This window comes from Silene latifolia, chromosome 6 (assembly GCF_048544455.1).
Source record: "Silene latifolia isolate original U9 population chromosome 6, ASM4854445v1, whole genome shotgun sequence".
Lineage (NCBI taxonomy): Eukaryota > Viridiplantae > Streptophyta > Magnoliopsida > Caryophyllales > Caryophyllaceae > Silene > Silene latifolia.
The window spans coordinates 125,043,898-125,064,935 of record NC_133531.1 but is presented as its reverse complement, the minus strand read 5'-3'; the positions used below and the strand labels follow the sequence as shown (position 1 = coordinate 125,064,935).

At 39.4% G+C, this 21,038-nt stretch overlaps 3 protein-coding genes across 3 annotated transcripts; 1 reads left to right on the top strand and 2 right to left on the bottom strand.

The window, feature by feature from the left end:
• Window positions 1–11,708: 11,708 nt before the first annotated feature.
• LOC141588616 (protein AGENET DOMAIN (AGD)-CONTAINING P1-like) lies at window positions 11,709–14,032 on the top strand. Its single transcript, XM_074410048.1, has 3 exons — window positions 11,709–11,721; window positions 11,984–12,053; window positions 13,600–14,032. The coding sequence occupies exons 1-3, from the start codon at window positions 11,709–11,711 to the stop codon at window positions 14,030–14,032; spliced, it is 516 nt and encodes a 171-aa protein (XP_074266149.1).
• Window positions 14,033–15,699: 1,667 nt separating this feature from the next.
• LOC141588615 (uncharacterized) lies at window positions 15,700–17,196 on the bottom strand. Its single transcript, XM_074410047.1, has one exon. The coding sequence runs from the start codon at window positions 17,194–17,196 to the stop codon at window positions 15,700–15,702; it is 1,497 nt and encodes a 498-aa protein (XP_074266148.1).
• A 186-nt stretch (window positions 17,197–17,382) lies between these two features.
• On the bottom strand, window positions 17,383–20,109 carry LOC141588614 (uncharacterized). The gene is made up of 3 exons (XM_074410046.1): window positions 18,990–20,109; window positions 18,106–18,598; window positions 17,383–18,031 (listed from the first exon to the last, which is right to left on the bottom strand). Exons 1-3 carry the CDS (start codon window positions 20,107–20,109, stop codon window positions 17,383–17,385), a joined length of 2,262 nt encoding a protein of 753 aa, XP_074266147.1.
• Window positions 20,110–21,038: the final 929 nt, after the last annotated feature.

Here is a 21,038-nt window from a genome sequence, read left to right as displayed (position 1 = left end):
TGATTAGTACTGACCCCGTTTAAATGTTTTAAAAACTGTGGTGATCCATTCGGGGGTGGTGAGCAGTTGCTTGGCAGGTATATCTTGGATACGCGTGGGATAGCTGGGGATGGCCACGACATGACGATAGAGTCTTCCGCTGTAGTTTAGTATTTATTTATATTTCAGTTGAGAACAGACAGTTTGGAATAATGTATTGTACCTTCAGTTTGGTTTCGAGGATTGTACTTATTCATTAAATTACTTATAATAAATGTTGTTTCTGTTTTGTCTATTTGATTATCATACCTCGGGCAACCGAGATGGTGATGTCTTCATACCTGAGTGGTCCCGGTAAGGCACTCGGAGTATGGGGTCACAAAATGGTATCGTAGCGACGATCCTGAAACCTGTAACCAATGAACTTAATGAACATAGGGAGTCAATTAAAATGAACCCGGGGTAAAAGTTGTAGGAGCTAGTGCAAAGGCTTGGGAGACGTCCTAAAGTCGCAAGGGGTCGCCCTACAACTTTGAACCGGTCACATGGGAAAGTGTTTGTCGAGTCGTATGTGTGTTTGGTTAACTGGTTTATGAATGTGATGGAATGTGTTAATTGTTGGATGTTGAAGTAGAAAGTTGAGCATGTGAAAGAAAATGGTGATATGAGGAAACTTGTTGATGAGATATATAGAACTGTGGTTGGAATGAGAAACATGATGGATGATTCATAATGTGACATAATAATAACATGTGAATAGAAATGTTGTGTTGTATACGTATATTTTGTCTGCATAGAGTTGTATGATAAGTTTATGTACTTGTCCACAATTGTTCATGGGTATATGTTGTAAGAAGTGTGTAGCTGTAATTGATGAATTAGTTGGAAGAGATTAAGTAAGTAATTGCATAAGAATATGAAATTCATGGGTGGAGCATGTTTATGTGGGTAAATCGTGATTGACAAGTTAAATAACCTATGTGCATGATGAATGTTGTTGCTTGATTTTTGAAAATAGTAACATATGATTACGAATACTGGTTTTATGAGTTTTGGACTGGTTTTGTTTGCTTGGTTGTTGTTTAAGTCGTTTGGGAAGTAAAAAATCAATAGTTGTGTTTTTCGTTTATAAAGAGGTTGTCTTTAAACTGTTATAACTTGAGATGCATAAATAATTTTGATGTGATTCCAATTGGAGATGATAGCTTGTCCTTTTACGATTCTAACGATAGGTCACACGCCCAAATTGACCAAGTAATGAGTGAGTTATGACTGTTTTACGAAAACCGGACAGTGCTGAGAATTAGGGTACTCGATCGAGTATCCTTGGTACTCGATCGAGTAAGGGGGCACTCGATCGAGTACCTCAGTTACTCGATCGAGTAGCCCTGGTGATTTGTTTTACGTGCTTCTGATCTTGACCTACTCGATCGAGTAAGTCCCTTACTCGATCGAGTGGCCTGTACTCGATCTAGTGACCCCTATTTTTGGTCATATGTTTATCTTTTGACTTCGTTGCATATTATGTTTAATTCAAATGCGTTATTTTGCTTCTTTATGCATTGTTTTACATGTATGTTGGTCTTGATGCGTAAGTTACCCAATTTTGCGGTGTAAAGAGTGGCACCTATGATGAGTATGAGTTCGGTGGGGAGGACATGATTTATATGTGTTGGGATTAGTAAGACTTAATTGAGGCATAGAGCATGTTGTGTGAGACGAGATGAGTGACATGATTGTATGTTGAGTAATGAAAATGTAAGTGAATGTGGGCAAGGCATGATGTAAGTTTAAGGAACGTGAGAATGAAAAGATTGAAAGAAAGGATGTGGATAGTAGCAACCTGAGATGTATAATAAATTATGGAGGGAGATGGCTAGAAATAGTGTTGAGTAAGAACATATGTAATGAAAGGTCATTTGGAAATAGTGGTATATAGCGAACTTAATGGGACATGTCGCGACGTGGATTTGCAGGTAGTGACTGAGTTTGGAAATTTGTGTTATCGAGAGACGAAACTACTGTGTGATTTCCTTGGGTAATTAACGGTATTAAATGAATTATGATTTCTAGAGATGTAAAAAGGGAGATGCAATTGTTTGAACATTAAACGTTGTTTTCATGGATAGATTAGTGGCAAGTGTGAGTGATAGCATAATAAGAGAAGATCCATGGTAAGAAAGAGTGGGATGATGTCGGTAGAAAGTAATGGAATTTGAGTTTTGGAGCAACGAAGGGGTAACTGGATTTCTAAAGAGTTAGCTAGAAGGAATAAGGAGTTGAACTATTAATTGGTATTGTTGAGTGTAAAGAGAAAAGAAGGATAAAAGTAAGCTGAGGAAAATATTCACCGGAGTTATGTGATATAAAGGTAAAGAATCATTGAAATGTGTGATAGTGTCACGAGGATGTTAGCTAAAGGTTATATAGGAGTTTCAGGACAACTTGATTGATAATGAGTTTCGAGGAATTAAGGGAGTAAGAAGTTGGTGGAATGTTGGCACGATATGAGATATTTGGTGGAGAGTTGGATGACAATACAAATAAGATAGTATTGGGAATAATGTTGAGGTAATTTTGTTGATGGGTTTGATGTTCGTTATTTGGGATGTTAACCAAAGATAGGAGAAAAACCGTGTTATTTTGATATGAGTGTAAGAGGTTTGATATACGAGCAGTGGTGGTATTGTGGTGTTGTCACTAGTGGTTAAGGGTGATGATAGATAAGAAAGACAACATCTAGAGAGGTTGATTTTGTAAAGGCCGGATTGATATGAATGTTTGTAAGGAAGTATAAGATGTGGTTATAGAAGGCGAGCGCTAGTGATTGAATATTAATGGTATGGTTATACTTGGCATGAAGTGATGGTTATGCGAACGGGAAAATGTATTATGAGGGGCATATGAGTTAAACTCGGGCGACAGGTAACCTTTATCGAGTGGTAACTTACGTGGTCGGGATTGACTAGTTGGTTGTGATTACGGGTCTATGATATGTGTAAATGTTTGTGTGAGGTTCCGACCTCACAAGAAGTGGTATGGTGTGATAATTATAAAGTTGTTTTATGAATGTTCAGAATATATATGTTGGACACGGTAATTTAATTGAATGATATCCAAAAAGGTAATAATTTGATTAATTTGACATGGCTAGTTATAATTTTATGTGTATTAATAACACATGTGTATTCCGTGAAATGGTAGAGATGATGTTCATGAGATGCTTATCTGTTTATTCATATAATATGTTGCGTTGTGATTGAGTAAAGTGGATTTGAGTAAGTTTTCTTGTCCGAAAGGTTATTTCCGAGTCAGTATTTATGGAATTGTATGTAGTTGTGATGTCTATCGATGTGGTTGTGGTGTCTCGGGTGGTGATCCGGGCACGATATTTAGTATTGTGATGCGGGTATTTTCGCACTACGGTGTGGCTGTTGGTGGCGGTGTTGTGATGCCGTCACCGGTTGTGGTGGAGTAGGCGGGATGATTATGATACGAGTTTTTGAAAGTGCATACCAGTTATACATAGATTGTTGTTTTGTTTGCTGTTGTTCTTTGTGAGTTTTGGTTGAACATGTAGACAGTTGTCTTGCTTATTGATGTTTTCTTTACCAGGTTAAGTTAAGAATGAGGTAGAGTATGATATGAAATAGAGTTGAATATGTTTTCGTTGTTGTCACGGTATAGTGATGTTCTATTAATGGGACACGGTTGTGAGAGGTTGTTACAGTAATTTTGATCTTGTTCTAGATAAGGCTTTAGTAGACATGGTAATGGGAAATGATTCGTGGAACATGTGTTGTAATGATCTTAAAGCGGCCGGTAGTTCATAATCTTTTGTTGGGACAGTGAGTGTAGGGTGTTGAGGGAATTAGTGTCACATTAAGTTATGTATGAGTTTTGCGGTAATGAAGGAAAGAACTTGAGGATCTGGAATGAGTGCACGTAACGAGTGTGGATCGTGAGTTATGCTTCTGGGAGATAAGTGCCTTACATAGAGAGGTATGTTGTTTTGCAGAAATAATGGAGAGTTAGTATGGTGATTTTGCTACGAGTTTTATGGTATAGGTTAGGTGGTATGCCAAATGAGTGGAGTTATGAGAAATGTTTAAGTAAGAGAGCCTTGGATATATGCATGGTAAGTGTTTGGTTTATAAACGGTTATCTTACACATGTGGTGGTAAAGAGAGTAATGAGATGTATCTAGTATTTAGTATTAGTGAGTTACGAGGACGTAACATTTATCTTAAGAGGAGTAGGATGTGATAAAAGAGATTTTGATGGGTGTGCATATGGTAGTATATTTGAAAGTAGAGTGTTGGTGTAGCATAAGATATGGATTTGTATATGTTGTGGTTGATAGTGTTAAAAGGTCACGGACGTACTTGTAGTAGTTTGATGTTAGGAATGCGAGAATACTTCGATAGTGTGATTGGATGATGAGATTATGAGTGTGAGTAAACTTCGAGGACGAAGTTCCTTTTAAGGGTGGTAGAATGTAACATCCCGTTTGATGTCTATGAGTGTCTTGATTTTGGATTTGATAGTGGATGATATTATGGAGCTAGCAGCGTTGGAGGATGGTAGTTGGTTATGTATGGAGTTGGTGTCATGAGAGATATATATATGTGGAGTTGATACGATATCGTGAGCCATGTTGTGGAGGTAGGAATAGTTAGTGGAGTTGGTGTTACGAGTTCATGTTTGGGTTGGAGTTTTGTTTCGAGTTCTTAGTTACGTTGTTGTGTCTTGATCGAGTTAGCATGTTTGTTTTTATGTATGGGTTGAACTTCGGGGACGAAGTTCTTTTTAAGGAGGGAAGACTGTAATACTCCGTATTTATATGTCTTGGGGGTACTCTGTCGAGTAGCCCTTACTCTGTCGAGTAAGGGCAAGTTGCGAAGATAAATAGTTTCGACTGTTGGGCACTCGATCGAGTAGTCGGGGCACTCGATCGAGTAAGGGGTACTCGATCGAGTACCTTGGGTACTCGATCGAGTGTCCGGTTTTACGGGGAGTTTTCTCGGGTTTTGTTAATTACGCGATTAAGGTATTTAAACCAATTCGTCTTTGTTCTAAATCACTTTTTACAAAACCTAAAACCTGTTTAAGAGAGAAAGCAACTTGTCTTCTTCCTAATCGCATCCTTAACGATTCCGAGTTCGACGGTCGATTCTCGTTGTTTTTCGTGTTGTTGGATTCCTTGCGTCGAGGGTAAGCTTCTAGCATAATTTTTATAATGTTTTGTTAAGATTAGTGAAACCCTAATTTAGGAATTGGGGGTTTTTATGAATAGTAATTGAATAGTAGTATCTATGTGTTGTATGGTAGGAGGAGAGTTCATAGAAGAGGCGTTTTGAGGCAAATTGAGATACCGTCTGCGTGTTGTGCTTTCCAGGTAGGATTTCCTACTCGGTATTAGTCCCATAATGGGATATTGGTGATGTGCTGTAGTTAGCTGTTTGATTGTGATTGTGATTGTGTTTGTGATCGGTTGTGATGGTTCTCGAGATGCGTTCTCGGCTGAGTGGGGTCACTTGCGGGAGTGATCTCACGCCCTAGTTTCGCCCTTCGTGGAACCCGCCACGAAAGGGGATGTGCACATTAATGGGACAGGGTTATCGCTCGTACGATGAGCGGGGCTTAGGTGGGAACGGCTGCGGTCCCCCATGGCAGTGGTCGGTCCAAAGGGGACGATCGGTATTGAGATGTTGGGAATTGGTTGGTGGTGTGTGTGTGTGTGTGACAGTTCAGCTGTCTGTTTATCTTATTGTTGATGTATATTGAGTTGTGTGATTAGTAATCGACCCGTTTAAATGTTTTAAAAACTGTGGTGATCCATTCGGGGTGGTGAGCGATTGTTAGCGGTATATCTTGGATACGCGTGGGATAGTGGGGATGGCCACGACATGACGATAGAGTCTTCCGCCGTAGTTTAGTATTTATTTATATTTCGATTGAGAAAACACAGTTTGGAATAATGTATTGTACCTTGATTTGGTTTCGAGGATTGTACTTATTCATTAAATTACTTATAATAAATGTTGTTTCTGTTTTGTCTATTTGATTATCATACCTCGGGCAACCGAGATGGTGATGTCTTCATACCTGAGTGGTCCTGGTAAGGCACTCGGAGTATGGGGGTGTTACAACAGGCTTGGTTGTGTTTCTGCCTGGCGGCCTTTGCCTGGCCAATGATCGGGTATCGATCGTTGGTCGTTGCCTGCGGAGGTCCGGACGTCCGATGAGTGGGGTTCAGTACGAGTGTGTTATCCCACGTTATCGCTTTCGGTCGTTGTTGAATTCAGCTGAGTGGGGTTCATCATCGGGGTAATATCCGTTGTCCTGATCCCTTTTCATCCTCGAATTCTGACGATTGGAGGCCAACGTCGGGGTAGCGCGCTGAGCTACGAGCCTCGATCATCGCGTCGTCCAAAATCTGCCAGGCACCATTTTTCTTTTTGTCGTGGAGCAGGAACGAGGTGTTACTATCATGGTAACCACCTCTGCTTCCGTTGTTGCTCCCTGTTCTCTATGTTGCTCTCTTTCTTTTCCGTTTGAGAGGATAGAGAGTGCTTAGTTCGGTAGGTGGCGGATAGCCCCCAGTTCGTTGTCTTAGGCCGGTGTATGTATGATAGACGTTTGTTTTAGGCCAGTGTCTGTATGATAGACGTTTGTTTTAGGCCAGTGCCTGTATGATAGACGTTTGTTTTAGGCCAGTGTCTGTATGATAGACGTTTGTTGATGTATTTCGCGTGAGGCGGTTTGTATATGTGTTTTTGGATTGTGGTTTATTTTGTGATTTTTGGCTTTTTGTGTTGTGTTTCGGAGGAGCGCTGTCGGCTGTTTGATTCCCCTTTTGCTTTGCACCAGTTCCTGCATCATTAGTGTAGAAAACAGGCAACAGATAGCACACGTACACAAATGCAAACACGTAGAAGTATTTGATTGAAAAACAAAAATTAACCAAGATGACTTGAAGTTAAAATTGAAATTTTGAAAATTCCGTGACAAATCGTCGCGTTTGGAATTCAAAAGGAATTGATTTGAAAATTTGAGCAATTAACTCGTGTCGTGAATTAAATTGCATCGAAATTATTGAAAATTGACTCGAAAAATTCAAACTCAGACCGTCAGGAAAGAATTTTTAGAAAAGGATTTTTGCGAGTATATTTGGCTTTCGAGGTCAAGACTTGAATTTGTGAGTGCTTGAATTTTTGAGGAAAATTGATGTCGTGTTATCAATCTTCGATTTTGATTTTAGAATTGCGAAAAAGCGAAAAATTTACGGAATTCGACTGACATGGAAACGATCCAACGTGGATCGGGGCGACGTTGGATCGGGGCGACTAGCCCTTCCCCCCTTAAAAAAAGAAAGAAAAATCCGTATGTTTAAAGCTGCGTCATGAAAACCGTGTCGGATTTCGTAAAACGCGAAAACAAGGAAATGTGAGTGTGAGGAAACACAAAATATCCGGAATCATCCCGAAGAGGCGTGAGCTTCCTGGCGGGAGGTTTGAGGTGTCAGGAGAAAGCACAAGTTGAAAGAGACAAGTCAACAGCGGGAATCCTGGAAGAGGTCCAAAGAGGCGCGAGCAGCCTGGCGATGGAAGCCGGCTCTCCCCTTTTTATGAAAAACTAGTTTTGGGACCCGTGGGAATCACGGGTTTCTTTGTTTTTAGTTTCTTGTTTGGGCTTGTTTTTTGATTGTCTTGTATTGTTTCGTTAGTGTGGTGCTATTTATCTTTCTCTTGTAGGTTGTTTTGTTTTTTCTCTATTCTATTATAGTTCAATATATTTGTAGTTGTTGGTTTTGCATGACATAATACCATTGGACAGAACAATAGATACTCCTATGGTTTTATTTTCCGTTTCTCCGGGGCGATGATATTGGTGCCGGCGATCGTGTAAATGAGAAGTTGGATAGTGTTGGTCTAATTTGGACGGGTAATTTTCGTTTGTTTTTGGTATGGTTGAGGTTTAAACTTTGATATTGTGTTTTTGTACGGGTATGATAGGAGATACGGTTGAACGTCTATTGTTTCCCGGTTTTTCGAGATTATTTAATGTATATATGGTACGTTGTTTTTGAAGCTACACCATCTATGTTTTGGTTTATATTTGAATTGTGTCTACGATTTAATGCCGGTATTAATTCTTTTTTTTTTGTTTTTTTCTATTGGGTACCCCTCAACTATTCACTTTTCCATGGTGTATCCTCGCGTTTTTCAATTTATCGCGTGTACCCTTAAACTCTATTACTTACCATTAACCGTGCCCATTAGAGTTTAATCCGTCAATTTTTGACGTTAAATGAGTAGGTGGCAAAGTAGAGTTGAATTTGTCTTTTCGTGCTAATAGTTTTCCCTCAATCTCATATTTATATCTTACTCACAATATCCCTCCATCTTAATTCCTTAGTTTTGAACATGCAAGTAGTGCCCATGAATGAACCCTGGTCCATTCACTTTGATATTCTCCAAATCAATACCATTTTCCACTTTGTAGGAGTAATATCCTTTACCAAGGCCAAATAATTTAATTTGAGTTTCCTTTTTCCAAAGGTATCGAAGGGCATATGATAAGATGAATTGATTCATTTGATTTCCTAAGGAGCTTAATAATAAGGGAATTTCTCCAATTAAAATGGAGGGAGTTAAGAAAATTGGGTGAAAGGGAGATAAGGAGGTCGGAAGCAACTGAATTAAGGGGAAGGGATGGGCATAGTTTTGATTATAATTTTTTGTGATCGTCCACGGATGAAGAGGTTGGGGGACTTAAGGTTCATAAAGGGTGGAGGTTAAGGCATGTCTATAGCTTAAGGTGAGCAGTTTGTTTGGAGGAGTAATGGTGTTCGATTGGTATGAACATGAGGTTGAAGAAGGGTGGTTTTTGTTTTATTATAGTATCTTTAATTGAAGAGGTGTACAAGTCAAACACAGTACAATCAAGAAAACAAATCCAACTCATCTTTGCCACGTACTCATTTAACGTCAAAAATTAAGTGAGTAAACTCTTATGGTCACGGGTAGTGGTAAATAATAGAGTTTAAGGGTACAAGCGATAAATTGGAAAACGCAAGGGTACACCGTGAAAAAGTGAATAGTTGAGGGGTACCCCATAGTAAAACCTTTTTTTTTTGTAATGTAATTGAAAATAAGGCCCTATCCGATCTCCAATCTCATTAATCCCGCCAGTCACCCTTTATTCTCATTTTAGATCCCCAATTCAATTAATCCCGCTGTACAACACATTGCCATCTCTAGATCCCCAATTCTTCCTTCAACCCCGTTTCCGATCTTGAGTTTCGTATTCCCCAATTCCTCCTTCCCTCTTTATTCTTCCCTCTAAGCAATTATGATTGTTAATATTTTGGGTAATTTGTGTTTGTTGTACATATGAGTTTATTCTAACTTGGGATCGGCGTTTGCACAACTATCCGTTGTATCAGCGGTAGTTGGGTAAATCAGGTTTTCGATTTTCGTCAGTCTTGAGAGATGTGTCCGTGTTTGGAGAAGTTTACTTGTTGTTGGCGTTGGTAATGTGAGTGTATAAATTGTTTTGGTTCTTGTAGCTGCAAGTAATGAATCGTGAGGGACTCGCTGGTCCGAAAACCGCGTTGGACATGTCGGAGTTGTCCACATAAACCCGCATAGTGACCGCGTCGTTGATCAAGGCATGCATGATGTTAGTAAGTCGTAAATCAATAGTTAATAGCTACTAATCTTATTGATGATCTTGCTGATGTAGGTTTGAAAGATAGTTCTAGTGTTGTTATAATTGATCCTTTTGGTTTTATTAATAGTTTATAAGTAGTTGCATTGCTCTGTGTGGTTGTCTCAGTCGTCTGCTTTTCATTAGTCTTTTGACTTGCTTCTCTGTTGTTGTTAAGCATGTGTTGCTTCCGTCGCCGGGTCGGCTTGTGGTTCCTTCTCACGACGTTGTCGCTTGTTTGTCTCTCGTCTGTCTTCCACCGGCTCTATTGTCTCCTTTTCCACATCCTTCCTGTCATTTGATTATGTATTATTGCGTGGTTCTTGTCTATGTGTTAGTCATTTGGTGAGCTGTTGCTGATTGGTTTTTACTTACCCTTCACTTGTTTTGCCCTTGTCTTTTTCAGGTGTTTTTGGCCCCATGACCATGTCAATCCCTGTTGCTGGAGTAATTGGGTCCTGTATTTTGGAAGTTCTATGTTAGTTGCTGTTGGGTTTTGTACGTGGTTTGTTCGCATATTAGCGCTTGTTCTTACCGGTTTCTGTTCGTCGCCCAAGTATGTTTTGACTACCTTCAGTTCTCTTTTGTCTCCGTAGTTTGTTGTTCCGATGATGACTTTAAATGTGAATTGTCTCCCAACGCAGTCTTGGAGAATCTCATACACCTTTTGCTTCCCTTTTTCCTGCATTTTAATTTTGTTTTATTTTTGCTTCCTCGAAGTTGTGGCCATGTATGTCTATGTTGTTTACCTTTTCGTAGATCTCTAGAACCTTTGCAATTGGTTTTCCGATAACCTTTTCTGCCTCTTTATCAAAGATGACAATGTTTGCTTCCGAGTTTCCGTCATCTAGTGTCGCAAGTATTCTGTACCTGTGGCAATAATTTTGTTAACTTTGTTATTTTTTGTTTTGTTTTGTGGTTGTGGTACTTTAGCTTTACCTTTGGGTTGGGTATTGGATTTCCTCTATGCATTTTGGGCAGACATTGTCTGCGTCAAGGCCTTTTCTGCATGTTGGGCAGGATATGTATCTCCATTCTACGTCGGTGCGAACACTTGATATCACCCCTTGGCATGTGAAAGTTTGATTCTGTTTTTTTGTTATTAAATTATTTGTCATTGGTCATTTACAGTTGGTCAATTTTTTCGTGTTGTGCGTGATATAAATAATTTTTTCAAGGTGCTTACCGGGTCAGTTTGGTCCATCTCTGTGAGCTCCATTAGTGTTTTCCTATTGGCCAGCATAACTTCCTCCGTTTGTTCTTGTTTGTTGTTTTCTATGCGTTGTACAGTTCTTGGCTTTGCAATCCTGTTTCATTTAGTTTTAATATTTCAGTTAAAATTTATTTCCTCTTCTTTGTCTTTTGTTTTTCTTGCCTTTGTATTTCTTACCTCTCCAGTAGGTTTTTTGCTTCCGGTATTTGGAGGTTGATGTAGACCTTTGTTCCGTATGTGCTACTTAGTTGGTATTCATCTGCGGTTTTTTTTTTGTGTTAGTTCCATATTGCTATGGCTGCTTGTTTTATTTAAATGTTTATTACCTTTGTATCGGGCTACCCTTGCTGATGTGAGGACAATTGTCTGGGTGACTCCCGGATCTCGTGTATCGTCATCGTTGGTGAAGTTTGCTGCCTCTCCCCATAATGTGGCCCTGAGTTCATTCTGTCTGTGACTTATGCTTGTCAGGTTTTTGTATTTTTTTTTTATACGTTGTTTTAAAGTGTGGTTTATTGTCTTACCTTTCATCTTCTATGTAGATGTTTCGTATCTCTGTTTTGCCTTTTTCTGTTCGTACCTCTATTTTGTTTTCCACCCCAGTTAGGACGCCCATGACATCTGTGTTTTGAACATGTTAGTTGTTTTATTGGCGGTGTTAATTTTCTCTTACCTTTGTGTTACCTTTGGTAATTTACCTATCAAGTAGTTCGTCTTGTTGTTCCTTTCGTGAATCAATTCCAGTTGGTGAAACTCAAATTTGTGTTTCTCTATTTTGATTGAGTCTTCTCTTTTCTCAACGATGGATGTAAAAGGTGTGAATTTGATTAGGTTCTCATTGGTGTGAACTGGTCTATAACTCCTGTTGTTCTTTGCAACCTCAAAGTGTGCGACTTCATATATTCTTCCTTCGTGTATGTCATCTTTGAAGCTGCGTATCCACTTTTGTGGGATTGTCGCGTGTATATGATCTCCCTGTTTTCATGCATTGGTTAATATCATTTTTGCTATTTGTCTTAGTTTTCATTACTAAAGTTTTATTTCTGAGTTTGTGAGTAATACCTGTGTGTCGAGCAGGATCATGTCGAGGGATAATGGCTTGGCGCTTTGGTTTGCTGCGACCTCCCATATACGTGTTGCTCTTGCTGTGAGTTGATATCTCGATTTCGATGGGACCATGCCTGCAATGTTGACAGTTTGAGGTGCCATTTTGTTGTTTATCTTTTATTGTTTGTAGTTATTTTTGAATATTTTTTTTGGGGTAATGTGGTAGTTGTATTTGGTATGCATATTTATATGTTTTATGTTGTGTCCGTTGGTTTATCCTTGATCTGACTGTTATTGCTTCTGTGGTATTCCCTTTTCTGCTTATTTTTTTTTTTTGTTTTTTTTTTGTTTTTTTGGTTGAGGCATTTAAGCTTCTTTACTTCTGCTATTATTAGTTTTTATATATTCTTATCATGAATGGCCTTTTGTATTTCCCTTTTTTAAAGTCTGTAACTGGTGGTTTTATGGTAGTTAGTAATTAGAGTGTCTTATATGGTATAATTAATTTATTCGTAGTTATTGTTTTTCAGCTGCAATTTTCTTATTTTTTGAAAAGCCTGTTTTGTGAATGTTGTCTTTTCAGTGTTCTTTTGTTATTATTATTTTGTTGATCCTTTTGAATAAATGAACGCTCCTTCCCTCCGGTTTTCTAATATTGACTGAATTTTAGGTTTTTCTTTACGTGGCATAGTAATCCTTTTGTTTTTCTGTTTGTAAAGTCACATGTACGTTAAACTTTGTTTACTGAAAGGTTTGGACGTTTGAGACGTGAACTTCATTAATGTTTTTAAAATATGTAAAAGTTCACTGAATTGACGTATTGGGTAATAGTGGAGTCAGTGACCCATGCTTTTTTTCCGGTTTACATATTTCATTGGTTGCTGGTGGATAAAATTAAGGTTCTGACTTAAACCTTCAGTTGATGTTTATGGACAGTTTATCCTTTGCTATATGTATATAGAATTCTCGTAGATTAGTTTTAGGTTTTGTCTTTTAATTTATATGTTTTCCCTTTTGTCCTTTTTCTTTTTTAACTCCTTACGACTGTATATTTTTTTGCTATTTAGTATCAACTGTTTGTGTGTGATTATTAATTTACTTTTAATTTATAATTGTATTACCTCTTTAAATATGACCTTTGTTCCTACTAAATTGCTTGTTGTTGATGTTTCAGTTTTTTATTTATTTATTTACTATTCCTCTCAATTAATGGTGCTTACATTGGTGTTATTGTACGTTTTGTGTTGTCCTGGTTATTTATTATTTAGTAGTAGTGGTCATTTTAATTGTTTTGGTTATTTTGTTTGTTTTTATTATCATTGTATTGAATAATAAATTAGGTTAACTGTTAGGAAGTACTCTTATATCTCTGCTTTACTCCTCTTTGTAACGTTGGCTTTTTGGTTGTGTTGTATATTTAAGACTTGGTTTTTATTTTCGTGGTTGTTTGCATTCTCTTTTATTAATTCTACTGATCAATACACTTATATTATTTGACCTTCTTGTCTTCTTACATTCCATTAATTAATTAATTGGTGGTGCTTGATATGTATATATATAGATAACCTATTTTATTCCATACATATCATGTCTTATTCATCTCATATTTTTTCTTGTTTCCTTTTCATTTGTTGTTTATTTCCCAGGTTGACTCTTGTTCCTGCAATGGCCCGTTACAGCGTTGGTGACGTAGTGGAGGTGATGTTTCCCGAGCCGGGTTTTATTGGTTCCTATTTTCTTGCAACCATAATTTATTTATTGGGAGACGCTGAAGTGTATATTGAGTTTCATCAGCTTTTGACACCCACTGGTTCTCGCCTTCTAAGAGACGTTATTAGGGTTGAGCACATACGCCCTTTGGCCCCTTTCATTGCGAGGATGGAGTATGGTCTCTATGATCTCGTTGACGTGTTTGTCAACGATGGGTGGTGGACCGGGCGAGTTATAGACGTCTCCGGTGTAGACGGTTACTATGAGATATTTTTTGAAATGTATAATGAGGTTTCGTATAATGTTAACTACGAGATGCGCCCGCATCTCGATTGGGAGAATAATAGGTGGGTGGGTTTCTTGGGTTGACACGTTTGATGTAGTTACATTAGTCCGTTTGTTTTTAGGAACTTGAATAAAATATTGTGTTACCTATTTCCTCTATGTATTTGTGTTAATTTTGTGTGTGTTTATATTCATTACCACCGTCGAGCCTGTCAGTTCCACGTGTTCTTTGTGCACTTTGATTATTTGGGAACACCCGATAAAAGGTTACCACGAGAACTTGATTTGAGTAACCAGATAGTTGGGTTGAGGGTATCTCATAATCTATTAAAATGTCAATTTTATTATAGCTTTTAATTAATTCCACCCGAATAGTTGCACAGCCCCTGGTTAATATATCCGCGATATGATTATGGTTAACCAACAGCAATCATAATGCAGCTGGACTGGTTGTGGTATTTTTATTCACATTAGGTTTTGCACCAATTGAAAGTCATTTGCAAAATTGTCTCGTATTGATTTGCATGCAAAACCTGTGTGGTTGTACATGAGAATGCAAATCTTGTATAGCTGTATATGAGAATTCTGAAACTGTCGTACGTGCAAATTACATCATACATATCCAAAATTTGATGAGATAACTAATACCGGAAATACTAAAGACATTTGATGAGAAAGATGCGTGAGTATTAAATTATGTCACTTATCCAACTCATAACGGTTGATTCTCACAGCATAAAGCTAAAACAGTCCTAACCTCCCCGTTTTTCTTACCAGCGTACGACAGCACCCATTACGACAGCACCCATTACTGTCCAGAAATCGATTTGTAAATAACACCAATTGAATTTCAAATCCCACTCATGCTCAGTTCCATAAAATAATAACGCTAAAGATCAATACTTTCGATTCAAAACTACTCGAACAAAATCCCACAACAATTGAGAATACCTCAGAATACACAAATATAACATCGAAACAACATGCATAATCCCTTCTAGAATAATAAAGAAAAACACATGTAATAATCAATACAATTTCTTAACATTAACACTTTGATATTTCCGTTTATGTCTAGAGTCTACATTATTTGCGTATATATGGTCTATGCTTATTAACTCTGACACTGGTGAGAGCCTAGCATATGGCGGCCTTGATGTAGTCTTGCAGGATTAAAGATCATTGGGGGGCTCATGCATACTTGCGGCAACGGCTTTGATTCACTGCATGAAAGACACATTCAATTAGTTTTCTTTAATTCTCGCATGTATTTGTTTGATCATCTACTTTTAAAATCAACCACCCAAAAGAATAAATCATGGGTAAACAAATAGTTGTAAGCGACTTCATGGTGTAAGGATCAATATCGACGCGTAAAAAGCCGTCCAGAAATAAGTTTGCTAAATATAATACCTGATTCTAATTGGAAGGAAGAAAATATGGGCGAATCTGCAATATAAAGCCAACCTCGGAACATATATAAAGGAATCATCGTGACTGAGGTTGAGGACAACAGCTGGAATTACATATTTACCTTCTCTAAGACATTGAGTGCATTACCTGCATAATATAATCATAGAATGTCAATACAAAAGCGACAAACAACTTACTATCAGCATGTCCATGGCGAGGACGGAAACTACGTTTCAGTATTTATAATTTGTCAACATATTAAAGGAAGGAAGGTCAGCCGTTACCTGTTACAGTTTGCTAAGAATCTTACGCGGTCAGTCGTCGGGGTAGCCTCCGTTTTATAGTTCATCAAAAATTTCTTTGTACACCACATTTTTGGTTTCTACCTCTTCCCTATCCACGTCCTTTTGTGGGATGCATATTCTTAACCCCTTGCGAGAGGTGACACGGGAGACAGCAACGTATAGTTGTCCGTGTGTAAAAACTGGTTCAGGTAAATAAACACCGACGTTCTCAAATGTTTGTCCTTGACTTTTGTTTATCGTCATTGCGAAACACACCCTAATAGGGAACTGTCTCCTCTTTATTGTGAAGGGCCATTTAGTGTCTGTTGGGGTCATTTCAATTCGTGGAATTGCAACCAACTGGCCGACATTAGTCCCCGTGATAATTTTAGCCTCCAATGTACGGGATCGTATACGTACAACAATCAGTCTAGTTCCATTGCACATGCCAGCAGCTGGGTTTATGTTCCTCATCAATATTATGGGGCATCCAACCTTCAAATGTATCTCGTGGTTTGGTAAACCTTGAAAACGGAGGGAGTTCAGAAATTCCGTTGGGTATAAATTTTCCATGTTCCCTCCGTTTGTCAGTGGACAGATTCTGTCAGCGCTTTTGGTAATCTCCTCCTCACCTGGTATGAGTCTGAGAATATACCGATTTATCTCATCGACCACCTCGTTTTTTGGAGCCAATATTGCTCTCCCTTGCAAGTATTTGGGGTCTGTGTAGTTTTTAAGGAGCTCAGGGTAAATTTCATTCACGATTGTGCCAATAGGATCATTTGTAGTTGGGACTAACATATCCTTTGGTATTTTAATCCACGTTTTCTCGTCCTCTCCCTCCTTTGCAGTTGCTGGAATATTGCCATCTCCAATATCGAGAACCCAGTTTGCAAAACCTTCCAACTCTGCAACCTCATGGTTGTCTTGGTGTTTCCTAACTCTCATATTCTTTCGTAGTTTAAGGACCTCGCAGTGTGGCCATATTTGAGTTGATTTGCTAATTGAAGCATCCACTACATCTGCGCGTCCCTTCCCAGGAATAACCGGGAGTATTTGCCTGAAATCTCCACCTAGCACAACCGTTTTGCCTCCAAAGACTCTGTCCTTTGCGCGAGGGTCATCAAGCTGCATGATATCACGAAAAGCTCTGTCTACAGCCTCAAAAGCATGGCGGTGAACCATTGGGGCTTCGTCCCATATTATTAGAGAAGCTTCCCTAATCAAGTGTGCGAGGTCACTTCCTTGTTCTATTCTGCAACTTGTTGTCTCAGATAGTTTAATCGGTATTACGAACCTAGAGTGGGCTGTCCTACCGGATATCAACAACAACGCTGCAATTCCAGACGACGCTACTTCTAGAACAATCAGGCCTTCAGATCGTATCTTCGAAATCAATGCTCCCCATAGGTATGTCTTCCCTGTACCTCCGCTTCCATACACAAAGTAGAGCCCTCCAGTTTTTTGGTGAACTGCATTTAAGACACTGTTGTATACTTTGCGTTGATCAGGATTCAATCCATTCTGAAGATGATCAGCTTCGACTGCCATTGCCTCTGCGTCGTAGTTTTGTTCCTCCAGTATTAGCCTATTTCCGCTTGTTTTTAGCAATGTTTTGTCCGGAGTTGGAAAGTCAGCAAACTGTTTTAAGCTACGACCGCTTCTGTTGAGTATGATTTCAAGTTCAAATAGAGCGTAATTTTGAATTTGTTCATCATTCAATTTCACATCTCTGTATCAAAGGCGTCGTTGCTGCCGTGGTAGAATGTCGTCTGACAATTCTTTCCAGTGATCTAGCCACAACTGTTTTGGATCTGCGACCTCACAAAATAGTAGCAATGTTGCAAACATTTGTCGTAGTTGTTGAGCTGTTGCCCATGATGCTGTTTCGGTCAAGGCTACATGCCATTCCTCGTCTCCGTCTAATAGGCCAAGAGCATTGCAAGCTGACTTATATGTAGGGTGTACAATTTCGTCCACAGTGCGGATATCTGCAAAACATTTTTCCCCCTTCACAATGCTTAGTAGAAGACGTAAGTAGTACGGCTCTCCAGAATTTGGGTTAGCGAAGTATATCCTCCCGATTTTGTAACCCTTTTTCCGTCTTGTCCAGACTTTACCGTTTTTGTCCCAAACCCATTCAGTGGGGAACTCAGCGTATGTTAATGAGCGTGCGTCTTCATGTTTTTGGTTTGTAACCATCCATTCGGTAAGGGTCATTTTTGCATCCCCCACTCTTTGTAGGACGTCATCTGCCGCCTCGGAATCTTCAAAGAAAATATCTTGTTCGAATTCTAAGTGATAAGGTAAGCGCTGGACCGGCGGTTGTTTGTATTGTATTTCAAATGCGAACACCCTCCAGCAAGCTTCGGAAGCAGACACATATCTACATTTAAGATATGTTTCAATTTCATCAACTATCTGTTCATTTACATTCCCTTCGTTTATGTGAGGACGTACTTCATGCAGGCCTGCGTGTGCCATATCCGGCCCTTTGGACATGTACTTGAATAGGTATTTGATTGACCTATGTTTGTTACACCATTCAAGTGGGCTTGGTATTTCACTAATAGGTCAATGTTGTGAGGGACAACAAATCTATTGTCAAGAGTGTGGTCGTTCTTCTCCGCTTCTTTACCATCTTTTCTTCGACGATATACAGGGTAACCGTCGTCGCTGACAGATGTGTGAGAGCAAAAATCTCTTGGATAGTACTTTGAACACTTGCCATCAACCATACAGGGTGAGCTGGTCCTTGCCTCTCCACAAGGGCCATGTAGCATGAATTGAACGACTGCTTCATATCCTGTAGGATCTTGTTCTTTATCTGGTAATTCAGCGCTGATAATTTTGTCTATCTCCGATGGGTCAGTTTGTTTACTTTCAGGCCGCAAAAATAAGCAAATGTGTGCATGCGGCAACCCTCTTTTCTGGAACTCCACTGTATAAATAACTGAGCGGTATGGAAGAAGTTAGTAATAAGGTACACATGACCAGCTTAAATTTTGCTAAAATTGTGGTTGCTACCTATACGGTGGTATCAACCCTGGAGAGTAGCATATCACTTGTTTTCCTTAGTTTATATAATATCACATTCAGCATGTAGTCATTCAATTTATTTTGGTGGGTTGGGGGTAGCAGGATTTACCTAAACAAATTTTAAAAGTAGTAGGAAGGAAAATAAAAAGGATGGTAACAAATGAATTTTGTGGTGTTTCTGGTTGTAGTGTATTTAGAAAACACTGGTGGGACATTATGTTTTTATTCATTTTCCAGAAATAAGACTGTTGTATATTTTTATGAACATAAGTTATACTGAATATAAGTAATGTTTTACGTAATACCTGCCAGTGTTTCACCAAAGAAAGCTCTCTTGGTTAAGTCCACAATGAGTTCATCTAGCTTAATTTTGAATACTCTAGCAAGGATGTCGGGACGGTCTTCAGGCCATTGTCCAGGGATGGCTTTTAGGAATTCAGAGATCTCTTCCCATTTTGGGTTGCAAGTGAAAGTGATGAACAAATCCGGCGGCCCTGCCCAACGGCATATAGCGAGTCCGTCTTGGTATAATTGGAAGAGGTTTCTGAAACAATTTGGATAAGATGGGGGAAGAACAATGCGTTGACCAAGTGAAGCAGGGGTTATTTCACCAGCGGCGACTGCATCAGTTAAGCCACGTAGGGAGTATTTTCTAATTGTTTTTTGGTTGTGCCGGACGTAATCCAATCGAGTCTCCTCAACACACGTAAATGCGTCACACATAAACTGCTGCCTTAACCTCCCACAGAGAACACATATCCCGTCAATAAGTTTCCCATTTTTCCACCGTTCTTGGAACCTATAAGAGTAATACTCCCGCATTGTAACAGTTTTTCTTTTCTTTCTGCTTGTTGTGGCTGCATCTGCGTGCTCTATGCCTAATCTATAGCCGTCCTCACCGTAAGGAAACATTAGCGGATACTGCATTGCCATGAATTTTGGGTGAAGTTCAGAGATCCGTTGGAGCCCTCTTGCACGTTCGTGGATTACGATATCACGTGCCCTTTTTTCAGTTTCCCCATTCCCGACAATGAGTGCTGCAAACTCGTTCACTGTTGGGAGATTGAATTGTTTGTCATCTTTGCTACGGGCTGCCCTGAGACGTAGTTGAACATGTTCTAGGTCTTCGTTTTCCATACGCTCCCTGGCCATCTTGCATACCTTTGCGATTTCGTTGTGCTCGTAAATCATTTGGGAAAGGCCCTCCACAATTTCCGGTTGAAGGCTGTTCTTGCCTTCCCCATTCAAGGATGTCACCCGGTTATTTAGTTCGTTATCGGTGTCATGAAAGTATAGTTGCATGAACCGTGGTTGTTTCCCCAATGGTGGCAGGAGTGAGCCGATATTGTGGTGGTTTTGGCCGCCTAGTCTGAAGCAGTAAGGTGCACCACCTTTGTTAATAGCGTTGTCGACTTTGCCACCCATGGATGTGAATGCGTATATAGTGTTGTACGACCGGATTAGCCTTCTAAATTCGGCCGAACGTGTGCCACCAACGGGATCTAGTAATTCTTTTAATAATTTTGGAGGCTTTTTGAGTATTGTAAGTTTGACCTTCCCCTTTTGGCAGCATATATTGAATTTTGGTCGGCCATTTTTGGGGGTCTCGCCTACGGATTCCTCCTTCCAGACAACGGCGTCACAAAACTCACAGAGTTCGGTAGGGCCTCCGAAGCTCCATGCTGTTAAATATTTCCCTGTTGGTTTTGTAGCATTAATTTAATTTAGACATTAATTTAATTTAGACAGGGCGTATTTCGTTTGCTCTTCGTGGTGGTTACATTTCACGGTTTTTCACTACTTACAGTAGAGTACGAAGCAGTTTATATAGTCATAAATGCATAAGAGGAATTGGGGCTTACTTGCAGGTAAGATGACTGCTGAGGTTGTGCTCTCCAGAGTTGTGTGCTCAGAGGTTGTAGTTGAGGGGCCTGAATGTTTCCCGGAATTAATTTTAAACAACTGTTATATATACATTATTTCAGTAGATCAGTTTGTAAGTAAGCGCATTGGCAAACGTAATACCTGGTGAGGTTTTTTCACAGCTTGAAGGTTCTGTTGTGGGCAAGCTGCTGTCCGTCGGGCATTGGCGGGGGCTCCCTGGTAGTTTGGCCTTGCGTGGTCGGCCTCTATGGAGATGAGTCACACCCTTGCGGGCGATGCCTGTTTAATTTAACGCGTTGGTAGAAAACACATTTACTGCATGCCTCTCTTCAGTTACGTTTTTTACAAAATGTTGGGGAAAAAAGAAGGGCGTACCTGCAGGTTTATTTCTGGTTGATGCTTTAGGCGGTTCCTGAGTTGTAGGAACAGAGGTTGAGTCTGCGACACCTGCTTTGTTGTGGTTTCAAGTT

What these genes read in the sequence shown, in the direction of transcription:
- LOC141588616 (XM_074410048.1), top strand. An exon ending in ATATACGTGTTGCTCTTGCT is followed by an intron (nt 12,054 to 13,599) that starts GTGAGTTGATAT and finishes TTTATTTCCCAG; the next exon opens with GTTGACTCTTGTTCCTGCAA.
- LOC141588615 (XM_074410047.1), bottom strand. Translation starts at nt 17,196, where the DNA reads ATGGCAGTCGAAGCTGATCATCTTCAGAATGGATTGAATCCTGATCAA.
- LOC141588614 (XM_074410046.1), bottom strand. Translation starts at nt 20,109, where the DNA reads ATGGGTGGCAAAGTCGACAACGCTATTAACAAAGGTGGTGCACCTTAC. An exon ending in CTTTGGTGAAACACTGGCAG is followed by an intron (nt 18,599 to 18,989) that starts GTATTACGTAAA and finishes CATACCGCTCAG; the next exon opens with TTATTTATACAGTGGAGTTC. An exon ending in CACACGCAGGCCTGCATGAA is followed by an intron (nt 18,032 to 18,105) that starts GTACGTCCTCAC and finishes TCTTAAATGTAG; the next exon opens with ATATGTGTCTGCTTCCGAAG.